The sequence below is a fragment of the Sphaerodactylus townsendi genome, linkage group LG12 (genome assembly GCF_021028975.2).
Source record: "Sphaerodactylus townsendi isolate TG3544 linkage group LG12, MPM_Stown_v2.3, whole genome shotgun sequence".
Lineage (NCBI taxonomy): Eukaryota > Metazoa > Chordata > Lepidosauria > Squamata > Sphaerodactylidae > Sphaerodactylus > Sphaerodactylus townsendi.
Window position 1 is genome coordinate 46,892,410 of NC_059436.1, and position 21,508 is coordinate 46,913,917.

Below are 21,508 nucleotides of genomic sequence, written 5' to 3' on the forward strand. Positions count from 1 at the left end.
TGTGAGAACCTGCTGGATCCCACCTCTGGATGGAGGACCTCAGTGAAGTATAATGTTGTACAAAGCAGCTATGTTTCCCCCAGGGGAAGTAGGGTTGCCAGTTCCTGATGGGGAAATACCTGGGGATTTTTAAGGGTGGAGCCTGAGGAGGGATATTTGGGGAAGTAAGGAATTCCAGTGGGGTATGATAATGCTATGGAGTCAGGCCTCTAAAGCATCTGTTTTCTTCAGGCGATCTGATCTCAGATGCCTGGAGAGCAGGTATAATAGTGGGAGATCTCCAGCCACCACCTGGAAGCTGGCGATCCAAAGGGGGATTCATTTCTGTCATCTGGAGATCAATTCTAATTCCGGGAGATCTGCAGGCCCCACCTGGAGGTTGGCGACCCCAGTAGCAACCCAGGCCAATCACCTCTCCCTGCTGTAGATGGCTGGGAGGGGCCAGTGGTGCCGCGTGCCACCTCGAACCATCAAGGTGGTATAGAGCTGCCAACCTCCAGGTGGTAGCTGGAGAGCGGCTGGGATTCGGTTTACCAGGAGAAAATGGCTGCTTTGGAAGGTGGAGCCTGTGGCATTATACCCCATTGGCATTATACCCCATATGGCCATTATACCCCATTATACCCCAAATCCAACCCTGCTCAGTCTCCACCCTCCAAATCTCCAGGTATTTCCCAACCCAATGGGGTGGTTTGGCCCAAGAACCAGTCCTGGCAAGGATTACAGATATACGGATAAGAAGAAGAAGAGGAAGAAGAGTTTGGATTTATATCCCCCTTTCTCTCCTGTAGGAGACTCAAAGGGACTTACACTCTCCTTGCCCTTGCCCCCTCACAACAAACACCCTGTGAGGTAGGTGGGGCTGAGAGAGCTCCGAGAAGCTGTGACTAGCCCAAGGTCACCCAGCTGGTGTGTGTGGGAGTGCACAGGCTAATCTGAATTCCCCAGATCAGCCTCCACAGCTCAGGCAGCAGAGCTGGGAATCAAACCCGGTTCCTCCAGATTAGATACACGAGCTCTTAACCTCCAACGCCACTGCTGCTCCTTCAATTACCTTCAATTATCTAGTACAAAGATTTAAAGTAAAATACAACAATTAAAAGACAAAGCACAAAGCAAAATTAAGATCGTTTGTTTATGACCGTTTGCTCTAGAGCAGGGGTCTGCAACCTGTGGCTCTCCAGATGTTCATGGACTACAAATTCCATCAGCCCCTACCACCATAGCCAATTGGCCATGCTGGCAGGGGCCAATGGGAATTGTAGTCCATGAACATCTGGAGAGCCGCAGGTTGCAGACCCCTGCTCTAGAGCATCCCTGGATTCATTGTTTTACGGACAAACAGTCTTTTGCTGGTCTGTCCAGAACTCTAAGCCCATCAATAAGGTTGAGAGGAACTTTGTTCTGACCCGGTTATGAAGGGGGCAATAATACAGAACGTGGTATACAGTTTCTGCAGTTTTCAACATGCAGGTGCAAAAACACTCGGAAGAGTTCCCAAAGGCTTGGGTTTCGGGATTGTTTTGGATTTCTCCCCGCGGTCTTGACTTGTTTTTGGTTTGCTTCCCGCTGATGCAAACTGAACTCCTGATCTGTTTTTCCGTGCCACTTTCTGCTGACGTCTGCGTAAATGTTTCCCATTCAACCGTTTTGCACCAGTCGTATATAAATGATGCATCGTGTAAAAAGGGCATGGAAAGAAACAGAGAGTTTTGGAAGGACTGCAACAAAGAATGAGTGAAACGAAAAAGCTTTGAGACCAAAAATAAACATAATCTGTCCATTCCTACTTGTTTCCTAGATGGATGAGTTTATTATTAACAGATTTATAACCAAGGTACCTCACCCACAGGGCTCATGAAGCACCTTCCGACTTGATACACAAAACCAATAAAATACAGGATACGATCGATAATTAAAACACTATATCAAAAAACCCTGTCATAATATCAACTCAGAGCCTGCTGTTAAAATGAAGACAGCCATAAAATTCAGCTTAACTACCCCTGACGGCAGCAGTAAGAGGACTTTAAAATCACAGAAACAGCATAAGAAAACTGTAATATTTCATTTATCTACAAATATGCAACTGGAAACACAGAGATATTCCTCCAGGACAGGAAATCATTGTTCACATTAAGTCCTTAAGGGATAGAGAGACCGCACATATCTGGATGTTTTATCTTCTGCCAGATTTCTCTCTGTCTCTTATTTATTCTTTCAATTTTATTAGATTATATCTTGCCCTCCCTGATTACAGACAGGCTCGGGGCAGCGTGCAGACATTTTAAAACAATTTGCTAATACCTAAAATCACTAACTATGTATCGTTAAAACACTCTGCAACACTGAAACCCAACACGGTGAACTAACCTAGACCCAAGGAAACCTCTCCAGTCCGTTCAAGTACAGTCGTTTATCCAGCGTGGGCCACAAACAGAAAAAGAGGCAATGCAGAATGACCACGTTTGTATATTTTGTAGTTGTCATAACTTTTTATGTAGATGTAGATTGCTCTCATTGTGCAGGGAAAATAACCTGGTTCTTAATACCAACAAGACAAAGGAGCTTATAGTGGACTATAGAAGGAATAGCTCAGAAATTCAGCCCTTGACTATAAATGGAGATCAAGTAGAGCGGATGGCTAGTTTTAAATTTCTGGGCGTTATGATTAAAGAGGACTTGACCTGGGGCGTACAGACTGCTGCGGTGGTTAAGAAGGCCCAGCAAAGACTGTACTATCTTAGACTGTTAAGGAAACAACAACTGAATGGAAAACTCCTGGTGTCCTTTTACCGCTGTGCTATAGAGAGTGTCTTAACCTACTGCATCTGTGTATGGTTCTCCAGTTGCACAGTGGCGGATAGGAAGGCGCTCCAAAGGGTGATCACTACTGCACAGAGGATTATCGGCTGCCCTCTCCCCTCCTTGGAAGAACTCTATAATTCCCGAAGCCTAAAGAAAGCCCAAAATATTCTGAGAGACCCGTCTCATCCAGCACACTCTCTTTTTGAACTGTTACCATCTGGCAGACGATACAGGTCTATCAAAACTAGGACAAAGAGGCTTAGAGACAGCTTCTACTCTAGAGCTGTGGCTATACTAAACTCTGCGGCTTCGTGTTGATGTGTTTGGGGCTGTGTAGGGATGGGTGGAGGAAGGGGAAAGTGAGGGTGGGGTATGAGTCTGGAATTGTGTGCATCGAGGAATGCTGCTGTAAATTTCATTGTGCGTGCACAATGACAATAAAATGCTTATGCTATGGGACACACGATTGACCTCACCCAAGGGCCTGGTGGAACATCTCCATCTTACAAGCCTTGCAAAACTGTTTGTAATCCTTCAGGGCTCTGGTGTCAGCAGACAGAGAGTTCCATTGCATGTCCCTGGGCCAAGGACTACCAAAAGATTTTTATTGGAGGATTGTAACTTCCTCTGTGGACAGTATGGAGTAAGGGGGGTCCGTAGATACAATGCTGCCAGACCTCTCAGGGCCCTAAAGTTATGACTAGAACCTTTAACCTTGTTTGGAATTTCACTGGCAACCAGTGCAGCTACTAGAAGCAAGCCTTTTTTGGCATAGACAACAGTACAACAATAATAAAAAACGGATTTAAAAGCATATACAATACTGGAAATAAATGTTAGGTCGAAGGAAATCTACTGGCGTTCAGTAATTTCCAGGAGAAAGTCTGCCACTATCATACAGAGAGAAGGATCAGGGTTGTCCAACAAGTAGTGTAATCTAATTAAATCGGGGAGATGGGGTAAATGTAAAGGAGTAAGGTTCACATGCTTGGATCTGATTTCCTTGAATCTGAGACAGTGTAGTAATTGGTGGGCCAGAGATTCAACTGAGCCATCGTTACATGGGCACAATCTTTTAGCCTTTTCTTGCTTATTAAATCTGCCATGTAACAAGGCAGAAGGCATAACATTAAACCTGGCGAGCATTATGGCTCTCCTTTGAACAGGGTTTATTAAGCAGTACAGGTAGTGTGCCAAGTGGCCCCGTTCAAATGGGAGAGAAAAATACAGGGGGGAGCACGTTTTCTTGGCTGCGGTGATTAGGGTAGAGAACTCTCTATCCAATAGTTGACCTTTTAATTTCCTATAAGTGCAGCTACTAGAGCACAGGTGTCATCCCAGTGTACCAAAGAGGAGTATTTCAACTGCATTCTGGACCAGTGCTAGTTTCAGCCTCAAGGGCACGCCCGCATAGAGTGAGTCGCAGTAGTCTAGCCTAGAGGTGACCGTTGCATGGATCACAATGGCTAGGTTGGGTAAAACTACTTTTTTTCCCACAAGGCTGAATTAAATAGGATGAAGGAGGTGTGTGTGTGTTCATATATTCATGTCTCCATCCATATGTCTGTAAAAAGGGGGCGCATCTGTCTTAAACGACAACAAAAAAGCAAGAACAAAGTCCATGGGTAAAGGTGAACTAAATCCAGGCTTTGCCATTCTTTCTTTGCTCTCGTTGGATGTAGCAATGTCTAATGTGCAAAGGAGCTGCGAAGAAAACCCAACAGGGGGAGGGCAGGTGGTCAGCTAGAGAGGGCTGTAGAGCAGGGGCGTAGCTAGGGAAAATGGAGCCCGGGGCAGACTCTAAGTTTTCTGCCCCCCTCCCAGGGGTCCCCATGCCAACACCCCGAGCCCCATTTACCTTAGCCAGCAGCGGGGTCTGGTGGGGCAGGGCAGGGGTGCCCATCAGTGGCCTCCACTGGGCCTGGCCGGGCGAGGCTGGCCCATCAGTGGCGTCTGCCAGGCCTGGTGGGGTAGGGCGAGGGGGGAAGGAGGAGAGCTCTCCTTTTCCCATTCCCCCATGTGACCCCAACGGCATCCGCCTGGAATGCCTGTCCCCACCCTATCCCATGTTAGCTACGCTACTGCTGCAAAGTAAAGCCCTCTCTCCTTTGTGTCACTTCTTGTCTGTCCTTAGACTGATACTCGTGGGCCTAATATCCTGCTTCTTGGAAGTTAAAGCAGAGACTCTCCCTCCCGTTTTTCCACTGAAAACAGCAAAGTGAGACTCGATGCCCTGTAAATACTTTCCTGATTGCTAGGGAAGTGTATAGAATTGGCACAGGAACTTACGTGGCACGCCTCCTGGCTTGCGATTTGGGCCGAGGAATCTCCCCTTGATCGCCCTCACATGCTAACCCTTTTCCTTCTCCGCAGCAACGACAAACATTTCTTCGTGAAAACCCAGAGCAAGCGAGAAACCCGTTTCCTCCTCTCAAACCTGGCCAAATACCTTCAGCACCTGGGAGGCGGAAATAATTCCCCATTCCCTTCTTGTCCAAAGTTCACTTGAAGTATGCAAACACACGCAGTTTATTTTATTACATATTTTATTTTATTTTATAAAACTTTGGGCTTTTATACTGCCCTGTCCCCGAAGGGCTCCGGGCGGTGTACAGCATATGATAAAAATACAGTCATAAAAACATCATATAAATTAATTAAAACCTATAAAAGCAGCAGAAGACTAACTATAATACGAATAATTATAAGTGTGAGTGGCGCCCGGCAACCGATTATTAAATCCTTTCCCAAAGGGAGGAACGGCGAGTCCCATCAGATAATACAAGACCCAGATGTAAGAGCCAAGGAAGGGGGGGTCACCATCAGCGGCCGATCCCTACAAAGACCCGGCGGAACAGCTCCGTCTTACAGGCCCTGCGGAATTCACCGAGATCCCGCAGGGCCCGGACAGCTGGTGGGAGAGCGTTCCACCAGGCCGGGGCCAGAGCCGTAAAGGCCTTGGCCCGTGTGGAGGCCAGCCGCATCATCGAGGGGCCAGGGACTACCAGTAAGTTGGCCTCCACTGAACAAAGAGGCCGTGTAGGGACATATGGGGTGATGCGGTCTCGAAGATAACACTCCTTCATGCAATAGGTAACAATTTTATGGCTCTTGTCGCCACAATACGTGGAAATGGCTGCTCGGTTAGGTGGCTTTAGGAGGAAACCAGACACATTAATGCAGAGGCGTTCCGAGGGAAAATTGTGCCGGGGGCAACACTTGCCCAAGCGCCTGTGCCCCACTTACCTCAGCCGGCGAAGGAGGGCGGCAGCGGCACTGGGCAGCCTCTAGGGAGCCTCCCAGCATGATTGGGCGCCCCAGAGGAGGAGCAACTGGGAGGAGACCCTGCCGCCCCCTGGCCAGGGGGTGCCTGGTGGGCCCACGGCAGGCTCCCAACCTGGCTGCTTCTCCGCCAGGGTGCCAGGCTCTGGCCGAGGGCACCCAGCAGCCCCCCGGGGCAGACTCCTGACCCAGCTGCTCCTTCAGTTCATGTGCGGAGCATGATTTTGCACCCCCTTGTGACCTAATGGGTAGTGCCCAGGGTCAATTCACCTATGCTCCTCTGGCAGATACGCCCCTGCATTAATGGAGGAGCTGGAGCAATGTACATAATGGCGAAATGAAACAATGTCCTGAGACGGTATCTTTGCTGTGGCCTTGTATGGTTGCCAATTCTGGGTTGGGAAATTCCAAGAGATGAGGAGCAGAGTCTTGGGAGGCCAGGGTTTGGAAAGGGGGATGACTTCAGCAGGACATAATGCTGTAGAGGTCATGTTCCGAAGCGGCCAAGCAGGGGTGTCAAACTCGTGGACCTCCAGATGTTCATGAACTACAATTCCCATCAGTCCCTCCCAACATGAACATTGGCTATACTGGCAAGGGCTGGTGGGAATTAGCGGTTATTATTACGGTATTACATTATTGGTAGCTTATTATTATTACATATTACATATTATTATTACACATATTACATATTATTGTTATATTCATTTATTATTGATACATTATTACATTGTTACATAAAATTTAGTATACTGCCCTATCCCCGAAGGGCTCATGAACATCTGGACGGCCACGAGTTTGACACGTGTGTGGGAACCTATCTCTGTTGCCTGGAGAGCACTTCTAATCATAGGAGATCTCCAGCTACCACCTACAGCTTTGCAACCTTACTATCATGCACTGCTTGTTAGGCTGGCTGGCCACTCTGGGAAACAGGTCAAAAGACTGGGTAGACCCTTGGCTTAATTCACCAGGGCCCCTTATGAATTAAAACGGCCTAAATCCCATCAGCAATAATAACTGTCCGGGAGTCAGGCTGAAAATATTTATCACCTGTTTCCTTTCTCCTTCCTTCCACTAGGGGTCCACAGCATCATTGTTCCCCATCAGAAGAAGGTAAATTCCTTTAAAATGTATTGTCTGGACACAGTGTGTAACACACTTCCCTCTGTGATAACACCTCTGAAGATGCCAGCCATAGATGCAGGCGAAACGTTAGGAACAAGATCTACCGGACCACGGCCACACAGCCCGGAAAACCCACAACAACCAATCCTTAATAACGGTTTCTGTCTAGGGCAGTGTTTCCCAACCTTTTCGAGGTCAGGGTACCCTTGACCTCACTCTTCATATCTCACTGTACCCCTGGTCGCCACCCTCCACCTTCCCCTCCCATTGCCCCTGCTTGCCACACCCCCCACCTTCCCCTCCCAGGGTGAAGGGAAGCACTGGGGGGGGGGCGGGGGGGGGCTGCTGACCTTGTGGCAGGCCCTGCCCCATGGGCCAGCTCCATGTCCTTGCTGGTGCCGGTGGGAGACACCACAAAAATGAGGGGGAGCGGTAGTGTTGCCATGGTATTCCTGGGACATGCTCACGGCACACCAGGGTACCACGGAACCCTGGTTGAGAATGGCTGGTCTAGGGTTTACAAGTCTGGTTTGGGAAATTCCCATTGACTGGGGAGTTCGGCCAGAATTTGGGGAAGGAGCTTCGTGAAAATTTGGTGTCGTAGAGTTTGCCCTCCAGAGATGCTGAATCGAATTCCTGTAGTGTGGATACCAGCTGTTATTCTGAAAGACCGCAGCTGGATGTTAGCAACTGTAGCTGTCAGTAGTGTGTTTTCTGGTTCTTGCATCTTTACTCAGTTATCGGTAATCAATTAATTTGAACATAAGAACATAAGAAAGAGCCTGCTGGATCAGACCAGAGTCCATCTAGTCCAGCACTCTGCTACTTGCAGTGGCCCACCAGGTGCCTTTGGGAGCTCACGTGCAGGATGTGGAAGCAAGGGCCTTCTGCTGCTGCTGCTGCTCCCGAGCACCTGGTCTGCTAAGGCATTTGCAACCTCAGATCAAAGAGGATCAAGATTGGTAGCCATAAATCGACTTCTCCTCCATATATCTGTCCAAGCCCCTTTTAAAGCTATCCAGGTGAGTGGCCATCACCACCTCCTGTGGCTGCAGATTCCAAAATGTTCATCAGTTTGTTTTGGGCAGGTGGGGAAATCTTTGCCACTGGTTAGAACCAGGGGGCATTCATTGAAAATGCTGGGGGGAAGAATTAGGACTAATAAAAGGAAACACTTCTTCACGCAACGTGTGATTGGTGTTTGGAATATGCTGCCACAGGAGGTGGTGATGGCCACTAACCTGGATAGCTTTAAAAAGGGCTTGGACAGATTTATGGAGAAGTCGATCTATGGCTACCAATCTTGATCCTCCTTGATCTGAGATTGCAAATGCCTTAGCAGACCAGGTGCTCAGGAGCAGCAGCAGCAGAAAGTCATTGCTTTCACATCCTGCACATGAGCTCCCCAAGGCACCTGGTGGGCCACTGCGAGTAGCAGAGTGCTGGACTAGATGCAGGGGCGTACCTAGGCAAACTGGTGCCCGGGGAAAAAACCTGAGTTTGGCGCCCCCTCCCACGCCCAGTGTATGGGCGGCCACCATCCCCACCATGACCAAACAATGATTTTTTGTACCAGCTCACAAATCACCTCCCACTCCCATCAAAACATACATGGCTCTCTACCCACCAACTCTTTTCCTAATTTCCTAATCCGCACAAGCAACCCTATAGAGGTGGTGGTTACGTTAGCCTGAGAAACAACTCCAGAAAGCCAATGCAGAGTGGGTATTAAGCATGTAAAATCTCTCTCACAAATCACCCCCCCCCAGCCAAAAACATTTTACCAAACCAAATGTCAGCAGCATCATCTCTCACCGAAACACTTCCAGTATAAGATCCACCCCCAAGCAGCATCATCTTTCAATAGGTGTTTGAAATCTTCCGGGATCTCAGATTGCTTCTTTTAAATCTACCTTAAAGGGAGAATCTGGGGTCCCCGGTTAAAACAAAATTGAAGAGCTGATGCTGTTTGGGCAGTGGATTCTCCCCCACCCTGAAACAGCATCACTTTTAGAGGGTTGGAGATTCAGATAGAAACAAATAGCAGATTCGGCCGGAGATCTACAAGACTGGCATTAGAATTTGGGCACATTCAGACAAAAATTGGCCGATTATGTCCTGCCCCAAAATGAACAAGAAATGCAGGAATGCAAGGTATTTGGGTTTTGGGGGTATTTTTTGGTGTTTAAGGCGCTGCTCAGGGGTAGCGCATTTTTAAAGCTAAGTGGCACCATGATTATCATCATCCAGACGAGCTGCCCTGATGAAATTACCACCGGAAGTTTGGCGATGTTTACATGTTCAGAGGTCAGCAAACCGAGGTTAAGGGATCAGCCAAATGGAATGCTCCCATTCATTGTTTCCACAATAGGAGCTAAACAAGGTCAGCATGGGTTGGCTATCCATTTTCAGGGGACCATAACTTTGGTACTCCCTGAACATAACTTTCACCAAACTTGGATAGTATCATAAGAATAGTTAACATATGATACCCTGAAATTTTAGAATTGTCCACTAGCTTTAAAATACATCCCTTCCAGAGCACCCCAAGAAATTTGCCCAAGATTCGATTTGTTTTGCCGTGACTTTGCTCCCTTGTAGCTAATGAGGGATTTTTTGGTCAGGCTGCACATTTTTGAAGAGTTAGAGGCAACCAGTCTTTTCAAAGGGGTGGCTCTAAGAGGCCTTGAGTAATAGCATCTAATGCTTGGTGAGCTTTGCTTCTGGGTGTGGGGGGAGTTGAGAGTTCTGAGAAAACTCAGCCCACAGGCTTTTGTTTGCGGGGGGGGGGAAAAAAAAAAAGCCTTTTGGGGGCCCAAAAAATTGAACCCCCAGAAGCAAAAGGCTCCAAACCTGGATGCTATTACCAGGAGGTTCTCCTGGAGCCACCCTGAAAGTCTGGTACCTCTATCTTCAAAAAATGTGCAGTCCTGCCTACACCGCACTCAAGAAATTCCCCATTAAAGCTACAAAGTGGAGCCGAAAGTCACTGCAAAACAAAGAATCTTGGGCAAATTTCTTTGGGGTACCTGGAGTAGGAATTGTATTTTTAAAGCCTAAGTGACACTAGAATTTTCAGAATGTATCATCTGTTAACTATTCCCAAGGCATGCTACCTAGAGTATGGTGAAGTTATGTTCAGGGGGACCAAAGTTATGGTCCCTCAAATGGGTAGCCCCCATCTCCTGTTAGCTCCCATTGAAAACAATGGGGATGGAGCACCCCATTTAGGGGTCCATAACTTTGCTGCACCTGAACCAAACATCACTAAGTTTGGGTGGTATCATCAGGACAGTCTCTGGATGGTACCCTGAAATTTTGGTGCCGGTAGCATTAAAAACGCGCCCCCTGCAGGCCAAAACGTGAAAAACACTAAAAAAATTAAAAAAAACACAAATGACCCTGAAATGTTGCCCCCCCACGTGACCAAATGGGGGGCGCCCGGGGACATAGGGTACCCCCTGTCCCTAGGCAGGAACGCCACTGACTAGATGGACTCTGGTCTGATCCAGCAGGCTAGTTCTTATGTTTAGATGAAGCATGTTTAAACAGTGCCAGTGTAAGATCAAATTGGTTGTGGAAACTGCTGGCAAGTCAAAGACAATTGAAAGTGGCCCTGAAGAGTTTTCAAGGAAAGCGACAAACAGAAGTGGTTTGCAATTGCCTGCCATGGGCCATTCTGCATGGCACAATTATACCTGCTTACAATCTGTTTCTTACAATCCGGGTCTGTTTTATCCCAGTTTCTCCCTTTGCGTGGCTGCTCATTTCCGTGAAGGACTTGAGTGAAGACTGGGAGGGAATGCTCCAGTTTGTTTCGCATGAGCCTGGGTCTTTTGTATTTACACCGCAAGTGTATCCGCCCATGCCTGGTGTCCAGCATTCTGATTGGCTGTTGTTTTTGAGCGGCAGCTTGAATGAACATCAGGCGGGGAGATCGGGAGCGGCCAGCAGGGTGGGGAGATCAGGCGGCTGGGCGGGAAAAATAAACTGTTTCTGTTCCCGTGGTGCTTGCACGGTAGCGGGCTCACCCCGGGATTTTTGAAAAGAGTCGCCAAATTGGTGATTTTTCAAAATCCTGGGATGAGGGCAATATCTCAGGGCAAACCCGCTTTAGGACCGGGAGCTGTGCAAGCTTCTGGGCCAGACCCAGGATATTTCCGTCGCTCAACCCAGGATATTTGGACAGTGCAGAAATGGCCTTTGTGTTGCAACCCTGGATTTAACTTGGGGCGTTTTCCCACTTACCGTCTGCCCCGCGCTACTGTAGGCAAGTAGCGCGGGGTCCCCCGGCACTCTCCACTACAGGGACGGCGACAACACAGCCGCCCCGATGCTGCCGCTGTCGTGCCCCCTCAGCGTGCGTCATTCCTGGCGCTCTTCCAAATGGCGCCTTTTGATGATGATGTCGTGGGGAAGCCTGGGCGCACACCAGAAATGGCGTGCGCTGAGAGTAGCGCGCGGCATACAGGGGGTTGTGGCAAGTGGGGAAACGCCCTTGGTGAGTTCCCATCCACGTACCAACGAGGACCAACCCTGCTTAGATTCTGAGATCTGATACAGTCAGGCTGGCCTGGAGCGCTCAGGTCAGAGCACAATCAGACTGGTGGTGGAAAGTGCTCTCTAGTCAAACCACCTTATGACCCTGTAGTTTTTCAAGGGAAGAGACACTGAGAGGTGGTTTGCCACTCAGAAATGGTTTGCCACTGTCTGATTCCGCTTATTAGCCATGGACTTCATTAGAGATCTCTCATCCAAGTACTATCGAGGGTGGACCCTGCTTCATTTCCAATAAGACCCGGCTATCCCTTTTTCAGCATAAAGATGACAGAAGATTTGTGAATTCATCCGCTGTTTCCTGGACCGTCTGTGTTCTAGGATGCTGTCCTTGGTCCTAGTGTTGAAGGCTTCGGATAATATCCTGTACATACTTAAAAAAAATTAAATGATGCCCTCGAGTCTGTGAATATAAACTTAAGAAGCGGGCCAGGTGAAATCTTACAAGCCATGAACAAGGCTTCAGTGTTCTGAATAATTTTTATATGTGCGTGCTTGCCCATGATTAGTGGATTGAATTCAGCACACTGTGTATTTTTAAAACGCTAACGAATTCACCTTTCCTTGGTATAAAACTTTGTTTCTTTAGCATATACCAGCGGTGGCAAACCTATGGCATGGGTGCCAGAGGTGGCACTCAGAGCCCTTTCTGTGGGCACGCGTGCACAGAGTTCGTCATGTTGGGGGGGCAGAAAATCACCCCCCACACACACACACACACATCTAGGCTGGCCTGGGCATGATCCTTTTCCTGGGAGTAAGCTCGGTTGCTGGCAATAGGGCTTGCTTCTGAGTAAACCCTCCCAGGGTCATGATTCACTCATTCAAAGCGTTGCACGGTTGCTTCACCAAGCTTACTCCCGAGTAACACGTGCCTCGGAGCCAACTGTTTTTTTCTAAACTAAAACCTCAGTATTCAGGTTATATTGCCCTGTTGGCACTTTGCGATAAATAAGTGGGTTTTGGGTTGCAATTTGGGCACTCAGTCTCGAAAAGGTTCGGCAGCATATACCATCATGGGAGAGGGGAAACATGATCTTAGTAATGGACAGGGAACATGACCGCAGGAAAATACTTTCCTTGAGACCAGTTTCAAAGGAGCCACTTTTGATGTGGTATAACCCGTTTGCAGCACATTATGGTACAGTCCTCTCCAGCATGCTGAGGACTGCTTTTTTCCCAGCACATCTGAAAGTCAGAGAGGTGGGCATACCTTGCCAAAAGCTGCGTGTCTGACTGGCCTATCAGTAGAACTCCTTTTTCTTGCTGTCAAGTCACAACTGATGTATGGCGATCGTATAAAGTTTTCAAGGGATGAGATATTTGGGTTGGGTTTTTTTGCCATTTCCTGCCTCTGCATCACGCCCCTGGTATTCCTTATTTATTTGATGTCCTGCCTTTCTCCCCAAAGACGCTTACATCCAGTGGTGGGATCCAAAAATTTTAGTAACAGGTCCGTGGTGGTGGGATTCAAACTGTGGCGCAGCGCCAATGGGGCTGAGCAGGGCACGACGGTGGCGTGGCCGGGCATTCTGGGGGCGGGGCATTCCTGGGCGGGGGTGTGGCAAGGATGCAGTCGCTGTGCCGGTCCTTGGGTGGGAAACAAATGCATGCAGGCGCAGGTTGCCACGCACGCCGTTGCACCTCCTGCTAGACTGCTTCAAGTTCTGCGCGCTACTGCTGAGAGGAGGGCATAACTAAGGCAAAAATCACAGGGCAAAATCACCAATTAGTAACCCCCTCTCGGCACAGACAAATCATTAGTAACCTACTCTCGGGAACCTGTAAGAACCTGCTGGATCCCACCTCTGCTTACATCATTCTCCCTTCCTCCATTTTTATTCTCACAACAATCCTGCAGTGTAGGTTAGGATGAGTGTGTGAGACGGGCCCAAGGTCACCCAGCAAATTTCCATGGCGGAGTAGGGGTTTGAACCTGCCGTCTTCCAGATCCTAAGCACAACACCTTAAGCACAACACCATGCTAGCTGTCATCAATAGAACTAGACTAGTTTCATTTCCCTTTGTCCTACGCAGAAATATTTCATCATCATGCAGAGTGTCTTCTACCCTCACGAGAAGATTGTCGAGCGGTGAGTGACCGGCCAATATCTGAGTCGAGTATTACGGTAAGGGTGGGCATTTGTGGCAACTCCGAGTGGTCGTAGAGACTGCAGTGGGATTGAGCAGCATACATTTTGGGAAACGACTTCCCCAGGATGTCCTTTTTCCACTTCAAGATCTGCAGTGCTGGGCTCTCTCTGGCCAATTATGCACTGGCGCTCTGCCCCGCAGCGAGCCTCTAGCACAGTGGTTCTCAACCTTCCTCATGCCGCCACCCTTTAATACAGTTCCTCATGTTGTGGTGACCCCCGACCCTGACGTTTATCCATTTTACAGATGGAGAACACTGATGCAGAGAGTCTTAGGCGACCCCTGTGAAAGGGTCGTTTGACCCCCAAAGGGGTCCTGACCCCCAGGTTGAGAACCACTAGCACCTGTGGGACAGAGATTCTGGTACTGAAACAGTTACAGTGCAGAGGCGGACTGTGGTCACATCACCTTGGGCACATGCCAGCAGGTCACGTGAGGGGGGCAGAAAATCACCCCCACACCCCTCCCCTTGGCCCTGAGGGGCCCCGGACACTCCCCCCTCAGTGGCAGTGGGGCACATTGAAGACCGGCTGGCCACTGCCACCATAGGGCTGCTGCAGGCTCCTGTCTCCAGCCGGTGGATGGGATTCTCAAAGGGGGCGTGCTGGCCTTCAAGCATGGGGCCTCCACTGCCGCCATCTTGCCGGGCCAGGTTGGCGGCATTGGGGATGATGGGAACCGTAGTCCATAACACCTGGAGGGCCGCGAGTTTGACACCTGTGCTTTAAAGGTAACATCGATATTCAGATCCTCTGAAGATGCCAGCCACAGATGCAGGCGAAACGTCAGGAGAGAATGCTGCTAGAACACGGCCGTACAGCCCGGAAACCACACCGCACCCAAACATCGATATTGCTTATATCGATATCGTGGAGGGTGCTTTCGTTGCTTTTGCACTTTAAGGGAAAGACCTGCCGTCTGTCCCTGAGAGCAGTGGAGGGGGGGGGGGGGAAACCCCTTTCAGGGATCCACGGCAGGCTTCCCCCTTAAAATGCAAATGCCACAAAAGCAGTGTCCCCAATTTCGATACAAGCAGTATCACCATTACCTTGGCGAGGCAGCTCTGTGCATTGAAACATGGATATCTGTGTGGAAAGGACACGTCCATTCAGTCCTGTTTTGCTTTCTAGCTCGCCACTGGGACAGCTGAAGGTTGGTGAGCAGCAAGATACATTAAAAGACTCGGTTGCTGTTGGAAATTAATCCATCGCCGTCTCTCCTTTTCCCTTCCCACCTTGCAGGTATGATATTAAGGGGTGCCAGCTTGATCGCTGGGTGGAGGCCGCCCCAGAGGGCAGTCAGATAATCATGGTTTTCAAGGATCTCAACTTTGAAGGAAAGACCCTCTGCCTTGGTAAGGTGGTATTTTTCCTCCTCTCTCCCTTGCCCGGGGCCAGGTTAGGGGAAATAATCCATTTTCTTTGTGCCCCTTCGCATGAACCTGCCATATTTTTTTTTTTACAATGCATACGTAGTTGCACAAGCGCAAACATCTCTGTTTTGCTGCACTCTGATTGGCTGTTCCTGTTAAGGGAACGCTTCCAATTAGTGGTTCTACAGCCCTGCAGGAACTTCAAGTGGGACTTCCCCCCCCCGCCCCCCCCATTTCTCCAGTGTGGAAAAAAAAGTCAGGGCATTGAAATCACGACACACGAAGCATGCCCCCCAAACGATGTGAGGTAATAATGGCATTTGCCCAAAATGGGAGCAAAGCAATATGTCCCACCTGTATCCAAAGGTGTGCCTCTGCGGCGGGGCCGGATCAAGGAGGAACTGCGTCCAGGGCAAGCATGCGTCCAGCGCCCCTGCAACGCCCCCGCCAACCCCGCCCCGTCACATCCCCGCCCTGTCACGCGCTCAGTGCGTTGCGCACCCCTCGTCCCCTTGGCACTACGCCACAGACCTGCCTAGCTATGTGCTTTGAGCACTCAAACAATAAAAAGGAAAGGAAATGGGGTGATTACTCACAATGGCCACATTTGTTGTGAATCCATTGCTGTACACATTTGGGTGAAATGGCGCTCACCGTCAGTACCCTGGGGAGAAAACGTGCTGGGGTGACGTTTTGGAAATGGCGGACTATTGCACCAGTCGGCAGCTCAGCAGAAACAAAACTGACATGACATTAGGCGGGAGAATGGGCAGCAGGTGGGAAAAATAAACCAGTTCGGTGCCAGCGCTGTTAGCTCAGGAAGGGGATTTTTTGTTAAAAGATCACAAGTTTAGTGATTTTTGAAAAACTCAGAGGGAAATTTAACGGCCCAATCCTGCTTTAGGGAATGCACCTGTGCCCAAACCGGGATATTTCCCTTCATCAACCTATTATATTTCTATCGTGCAGAATCCACCTAGGACTGGGTAGCAGCTGGATCAGAACTGGCTGGCAGTTTCTCCGATCCAAAAGGGCATGCCGGTCTGCTCCCGTAGCACTGATGCGCACAGCACCTCAGCAATCGCTCAGTGGCCTGCTATTCCCTGCTCTCTGCGCTGCCTACCAGTGGCGTAATGTCCATTGGGCAATGTGGGCAGCTGCCCAGGGCTCAGGAATTTTGCAGGGCATGCTCTTGCGTTTTGATTTTTTTGGTGTTTTTTCACATTTTGGCCTGCAGAAGGTGCAATTCTAGAGATATCAGCACCACAATTTCAGGGCATCATAAGGAGACTATCCTGATGGTGCCTCCCAAGTTTGGTGCAGTTTGGTGCAGGGGGTCCAAAGTTATGGACCCCCACATGGGTTGCCCCATCCCCCATTGTTTCCAATGGGAGCTAAGGAGATGGGGGCTGCACCTTTGAGGGTCCATAACTTTGTCCCCCCTGAACCAAGCTTCACCAAACTTGGGGGGGTGTCATCAGGACAGTCTCTTGATGATACCCTGAAATTTTGGTGTCACTAGCTTAACAATGTCACCCCTGACAGGCACCCCCAGAAATTTGCCCAAGAATCTTACTTCTGCATTGATTTTTTTTTCCATTGATGCCCTTTCGCCGGTAAGGGGGGGCGCCTAAGTTCAGCCGGCAGGGAGGGGTAAAGCCACAAGCCACCAGGGGAGGAGGATGGGGGAGCTCCGCCTCCTTCCACCGCCCATGGGGGGGCATCAAACTCAGGTTTTGCCCAGGGCTCCAGTTTTCCTCGTTACGCCCCCGCTGCCTACGTTACAGCCAATGTGCTTTCTCCCTTGTCAGATGAGCAGCGTTCCTGGTTCACCCATCAAGTGGACCTGGACACGCAGTTCCTCAAGGAGCTGGACGTGATAGACTACAGTCTTCTGGTGGCGTTTCAGCCACTCCACGAGGATGAGCATGTCATAAACCAGACCTTGGCCAACATCATTTCCAGGGTGAGAAGGTGAGCCCTCGCAGCAAGGATGCCTTGGCTGAAGTTGCCGAGATCAAGGTGGGCTTCGAGAGTTCCAAGGATTATAGCCGATCCTCCAGACTACAGAGATTGGTCCCCCTGGAGGAGACGGCGGCTTCAGAGGGCGGGATCGCATTGCCCCCTCCCCAAACTCTCTGCAGGCGCCACCCCAAATTTCTAGGAATTTCCCCAGCTGGAGTTGGCAGTTCTAGCCTGGTAGTGGTTAAGAACAGGTGGACTCTAATCTGGAGAATTGGATTTGATTCCCCACTACTATACAAGGAAGCCTGCTGGGTGACCTTGGGCTAGCCACAGTTCTCTCAGAATTCTCTCAGCCCCACCTGTCTCACAAGGTGCAAGAAGAAGGGAAGCAGTTTGTAAGCCGCTTTGAGACTCCTTATTGAAGAGAAAAGAAGGGCATAAATCCAAACTCTTCTTCTTTTCCTTCTTCTTGATGGGTAGAGATATTAGGTCCCTTTGGAGCACCTGAAGTGGGTGGTTTCAGAGTCAGGGCTGTATCCTAGGCTGAGAACACGGACTCAGACTCAAGGGATTGCTTTTGCACGTCAGGGAGGGTTGGTTTCCAGGGGGGGGGGGGTTCGGTCTCCAATGCCTCCAGAGAGACAGCATGATATTGAGAGCCAGCGTGGTACAGTGGTTAAGAGCATGTGGATTCTAATCTGGAGAACTGGGTTGATTCCCCACTCCTCCACCTGAGTGGCGGACTCTTACCTGGTGAACCAGATGTGTTTCTCCACTCCTACATTCTTGCTGGGTGACCTTAGGCTAGTCCAAGTTCTTCGGAACTCTTTCAGCCCCAGCTACCTCGCAAGGTGTCTGTTGTGGGGAGAGGAAGGGAAAGGAGCTTGTAAGCCACCTTGAGTCTCCTTGCAGGACAGAAGGGCGGGGTATAAACCCAAACTCTTCTTCTTCTTTGGCGGTAATGTCAGGGGCTCTGCCCACTCCTCGTCTGAGTGAGGAGGATGTGAGGAGCAGTCCACGCTCTAGCCCCGTGGTGGTGAACCTTTGGCACTCCAAATGTTATGGACTACAATTCCCATCAGCCCCTGCCAGAATGGCCAATTGGCCATGCTGGCAGGGGCTGATGGGAATTGTAGTTTATAACATCTGGAGTGCAAAAGGTTCACCACCACTGCGTCTAGCCCATAGGTGTCAAACTCGCGCCCCTCCAGACGTTGTGGACTACAGTTCCCATCATCCCCTGCCAGCCCCTGATGCCAAGATTCCTTTGAACATGAAGAAGTGTGTCCTTTATTGATTGAAAACAATATCCCCTCCCCCCTCCTCCCTGCCAAGCTAATTAAGAGTCCATAATAAAATATCAGAAAGTCCAGCAAGCGATACTGCCATATTTTGAGTCAAACCCTTTTCCCAGTTAATTTTAGAATGGTCTAATTTGTCCTGGATATCCCAGGCTAGCCCAATCACATCAGATCTCAGAAGCTAAGCAGGGTCGGCCCTAGTTATACCCTGTTCAGGGTAAAGATGACAGGAGATTTGCTAATTTATCCACCATTTCTTGGACTGTCTTTGTTCTAGAATGCTTTGCTGGGCGCTGGTGCCTTGGGGAAAGAACTAGGTAGGCACCAGGACCCAAACGGAGCATTCTAGAACAACAGCAGTCCAGGAAATGGACGAATTCACAAATCTCCTGTCCTCTTTATCCTGAACAGGGTATAGTATCAGAGGCGGAGCTACCAGGGGATGAGGGGTGCACACTGCATTGGGCGCATGTCTGGGGGAGAGAAAATTACCTCCTGCAGCTCCCCCACTCCCCGCCACTTACCTTAGTTCAGCTTGAAAGTGAAAGCTGGAAAAGCGGCCTGTTCACTTGAGGCTAAAAACGGCCTGGTGGGAACTACACTTGTGCCAGGCCCCCAAAGGAGTCTCACTGGGAGCCGTGTAGTTCCCCACCGGGAGGCGTTTCCAACCTCAAGTGAACAGGCTCACGGCTTTTGCCCCAAGCTGCACATTCAGGCTGAACTAAAGGATGAATAAAGTCAATGGAATTAATAATGGAGTGAATGCAGAGTGCGCACTGGGCGCAGTGTGGCCCAGCTATGCCTCTGTATAGTACTTGGATGTGAGGCAGCCAAGGAAGCCCAGGGTCTTTGCACAGTCAGGCAGCGGCAAGCCACTTGCCTTGAAAACCTCTGGGTCGTCATAAATCAGCTGTGACTTTATGGCAAAACAAAACCTCACTAGGAGCATCTTTCTCTGCTCCTCAAGGTCTTTGCCAGACCTCAGAGCCTTCATAAACAGAGATGCCAGAGCTGGAACCATGTGCAGCGCAGGGACTGTCCTGCGGGGCCTCCTCTTCGTCCCCTTCTCACTGCTCTGTGGATTTCCTTGATTCCTTCCAACAGGTCGCTCATCCCTCTCAACTCCTTTGTCTACGGAGTGACAGACTCCAGAGAACAGGCTCGCTTGACTTCGCTCATGGAGTACACCTCCAACCTTGACCAGACTAGCAATCTCTACGGCCGAAGCAGTTTAGATGAATTTATTCACATGCTGCAGAACCGTGACTTCCCTCCGGGCCAGTTTGCTGACCAAAATGAGAACATTTTCCAGGAGGCCCTGATAACTTACCTGATCCAGTCCAGCAAGCCTCACTGAACAAGTTGCCCCATGGCTCTGGCCCGAGGAGCCGACAAGCGGCCACTCAAAGTACCAACCTGACAGCGATGATAAGCCAACTTCGTGCCTCCGCTTGACGGCAGAGACAGGCTTTGCTGCGAACTGCAGGAATCCCTTGCACGTTATCGACGGGTCCGAATTTCGCTACTTCGTGGGCATCATCGACCTCTTCACGGTGTACAGCTGCCGCAAAAAGTTGGAGCATCTCTGGAAAAGCATCCGCTATCGGGGGCAGAGTTTCTCCACTGTTAGCCCCTCCCATTATGCAAGGAGGCTTTGCCAGTGGGTGCAAGAACACACCACCTGAGTCCAGGTGGGGCAGAGGGGGTGGGGAGGGGCAGCATCCTTCATCTTCTTCCGAAGCCCCTTCCGACTCCTGCCGAAGTCAAAGCCGCTGTGGCAACTTTTCAGCTCTGAGTTTGTCAGCATCTGGAGGAACGATTCTGCCATTCTGACTGCTGGTGGACGCCGCTGAAAAATTCCTGGTTGGAGAGCACAGAACTTTGCTGGGAGTCTTTGGTGGCTGTTGTCCTGTGTGTGCGCTCGTGTGCAGCTGTGTCCCTCCGCAGCCGCCGTGAGCCTGAATTGCGGACGCTGGAATCAGCAGTGATAACGTTTTGGGTTGATGGTAAAGAATCTCCTCGATTGGAGCCTAACGGGATTAAAGGTCAAGAAAGGGGAAACAGCCGAGGGACTCAGCTAACACAACATGCCGCAAGGTCCTTGAATGGTTCTGTGCTTTGCTTTTGCACAGGTAAATAGCACCTGTGGGCGGTGGGGCTGATTTTGGTCAGGGTTGAACTACAACGGGAAGAGGAAGTTAGGCCTTTCTCTTTTATGTTGTTCTCCTGAGCCTAATACCACCTAGAGCAGTGGTGGCGAACCTTTGGCACTCCAGATGTTCCCCCCCCACCCCCCCCCCCCCCCACCCCCCCCCCCCCCCACCCCCCCCCCCCCCCACCCCCCCCCCCCCCCACCCCCCCCCCCCCCCACCCCCCCCCCCCCCCACCCCCCCCCCCCCCCACCCCCCCCCCCCCCCACCCCCCCCCCCCCCCACCCCCCCCCCCCCCCACCCCCCCCCCCCCCCACCCCCCCCCCCCCCCACCCCCCCCCCCCCCCACCCCCCCCCCCCCCCACCCCCCCCCCCCCCCACCCCCCCCCCCCCCCACCCCCCCCCCCCCCCACCCCCCCCCCCCCCCACCCCCCCCCCCCCCCACCCCCCCCCCCCCCCACCCCCCCCCCCCCCCACCCCCCCCCCCCCCCACCCCCCCCCCCCCCCACCCCCCCCCCCCCCCACCCCCCCCCCCCCCCACCCCCCCCCCCCCCCACCCCCCCCCCCCCCCACCCCCCCCCCCCCCCACCCCCCCCCCCCCCCACCCCCCCCCCCCCCCACCCCCCCCCCCCCCCACCCCCCCCCCCCCCCACCCCCCCCCCCCCCCACCCCCCCCCCCCCCCACCCCCCCCCCCCCCCACCCCCCCCCCCCCCCACCCCCCCCCCCCCCCACCCCCCCCCCCCCCCACCCCCCCCCCCCCCCACCCCCCCCCCCCCCCACCCCCCCCCCC

The 21,508-nt window shown here is 51.2% G+C and overlaps 1 protein-coding gene across 1 annotated transcript in view; it reads left to right on the plus strand.

Moving 5' to 3' along the window:
• Window positions 1–20,842, plus strand: part of PIP5KL1 (phosphatidylinositol-4-phosphate 5-kinase like 1) — a 31,609-nt gene extending 10,767 nt beyond the window's left edge. Inside the window, 9 exon segments of the mRNA XM_048513030.1 lie at window positions 5,182–5,269; window positions 5,271–5,300; window positions 7,027–7,039; window positions 7,172–7,206; window positions 13,813–13,868; window positions 15,171–15,283; window positions 17,113–17,275; window positions 19,672–19,918; window positions 19,920–20,842. Coding sequence (XP_048368987.1) covers window positions 5,182–5,269; window positions 5,271–5,300; window positions 7,027–7,039; window positions 7,172–7,206; window positions 13,813–13,868; window positions 15,171–15,283; window positions 17,113–17,275; window positions 19,672–19,918; window positions 19,920–20,252 — 1,078 coding nt within the window. The 3' untranslated portion in view covers window positions 20,253–20,842.
• Window positions 20,843–21,508: the final 666 nt, after the last annotated feature.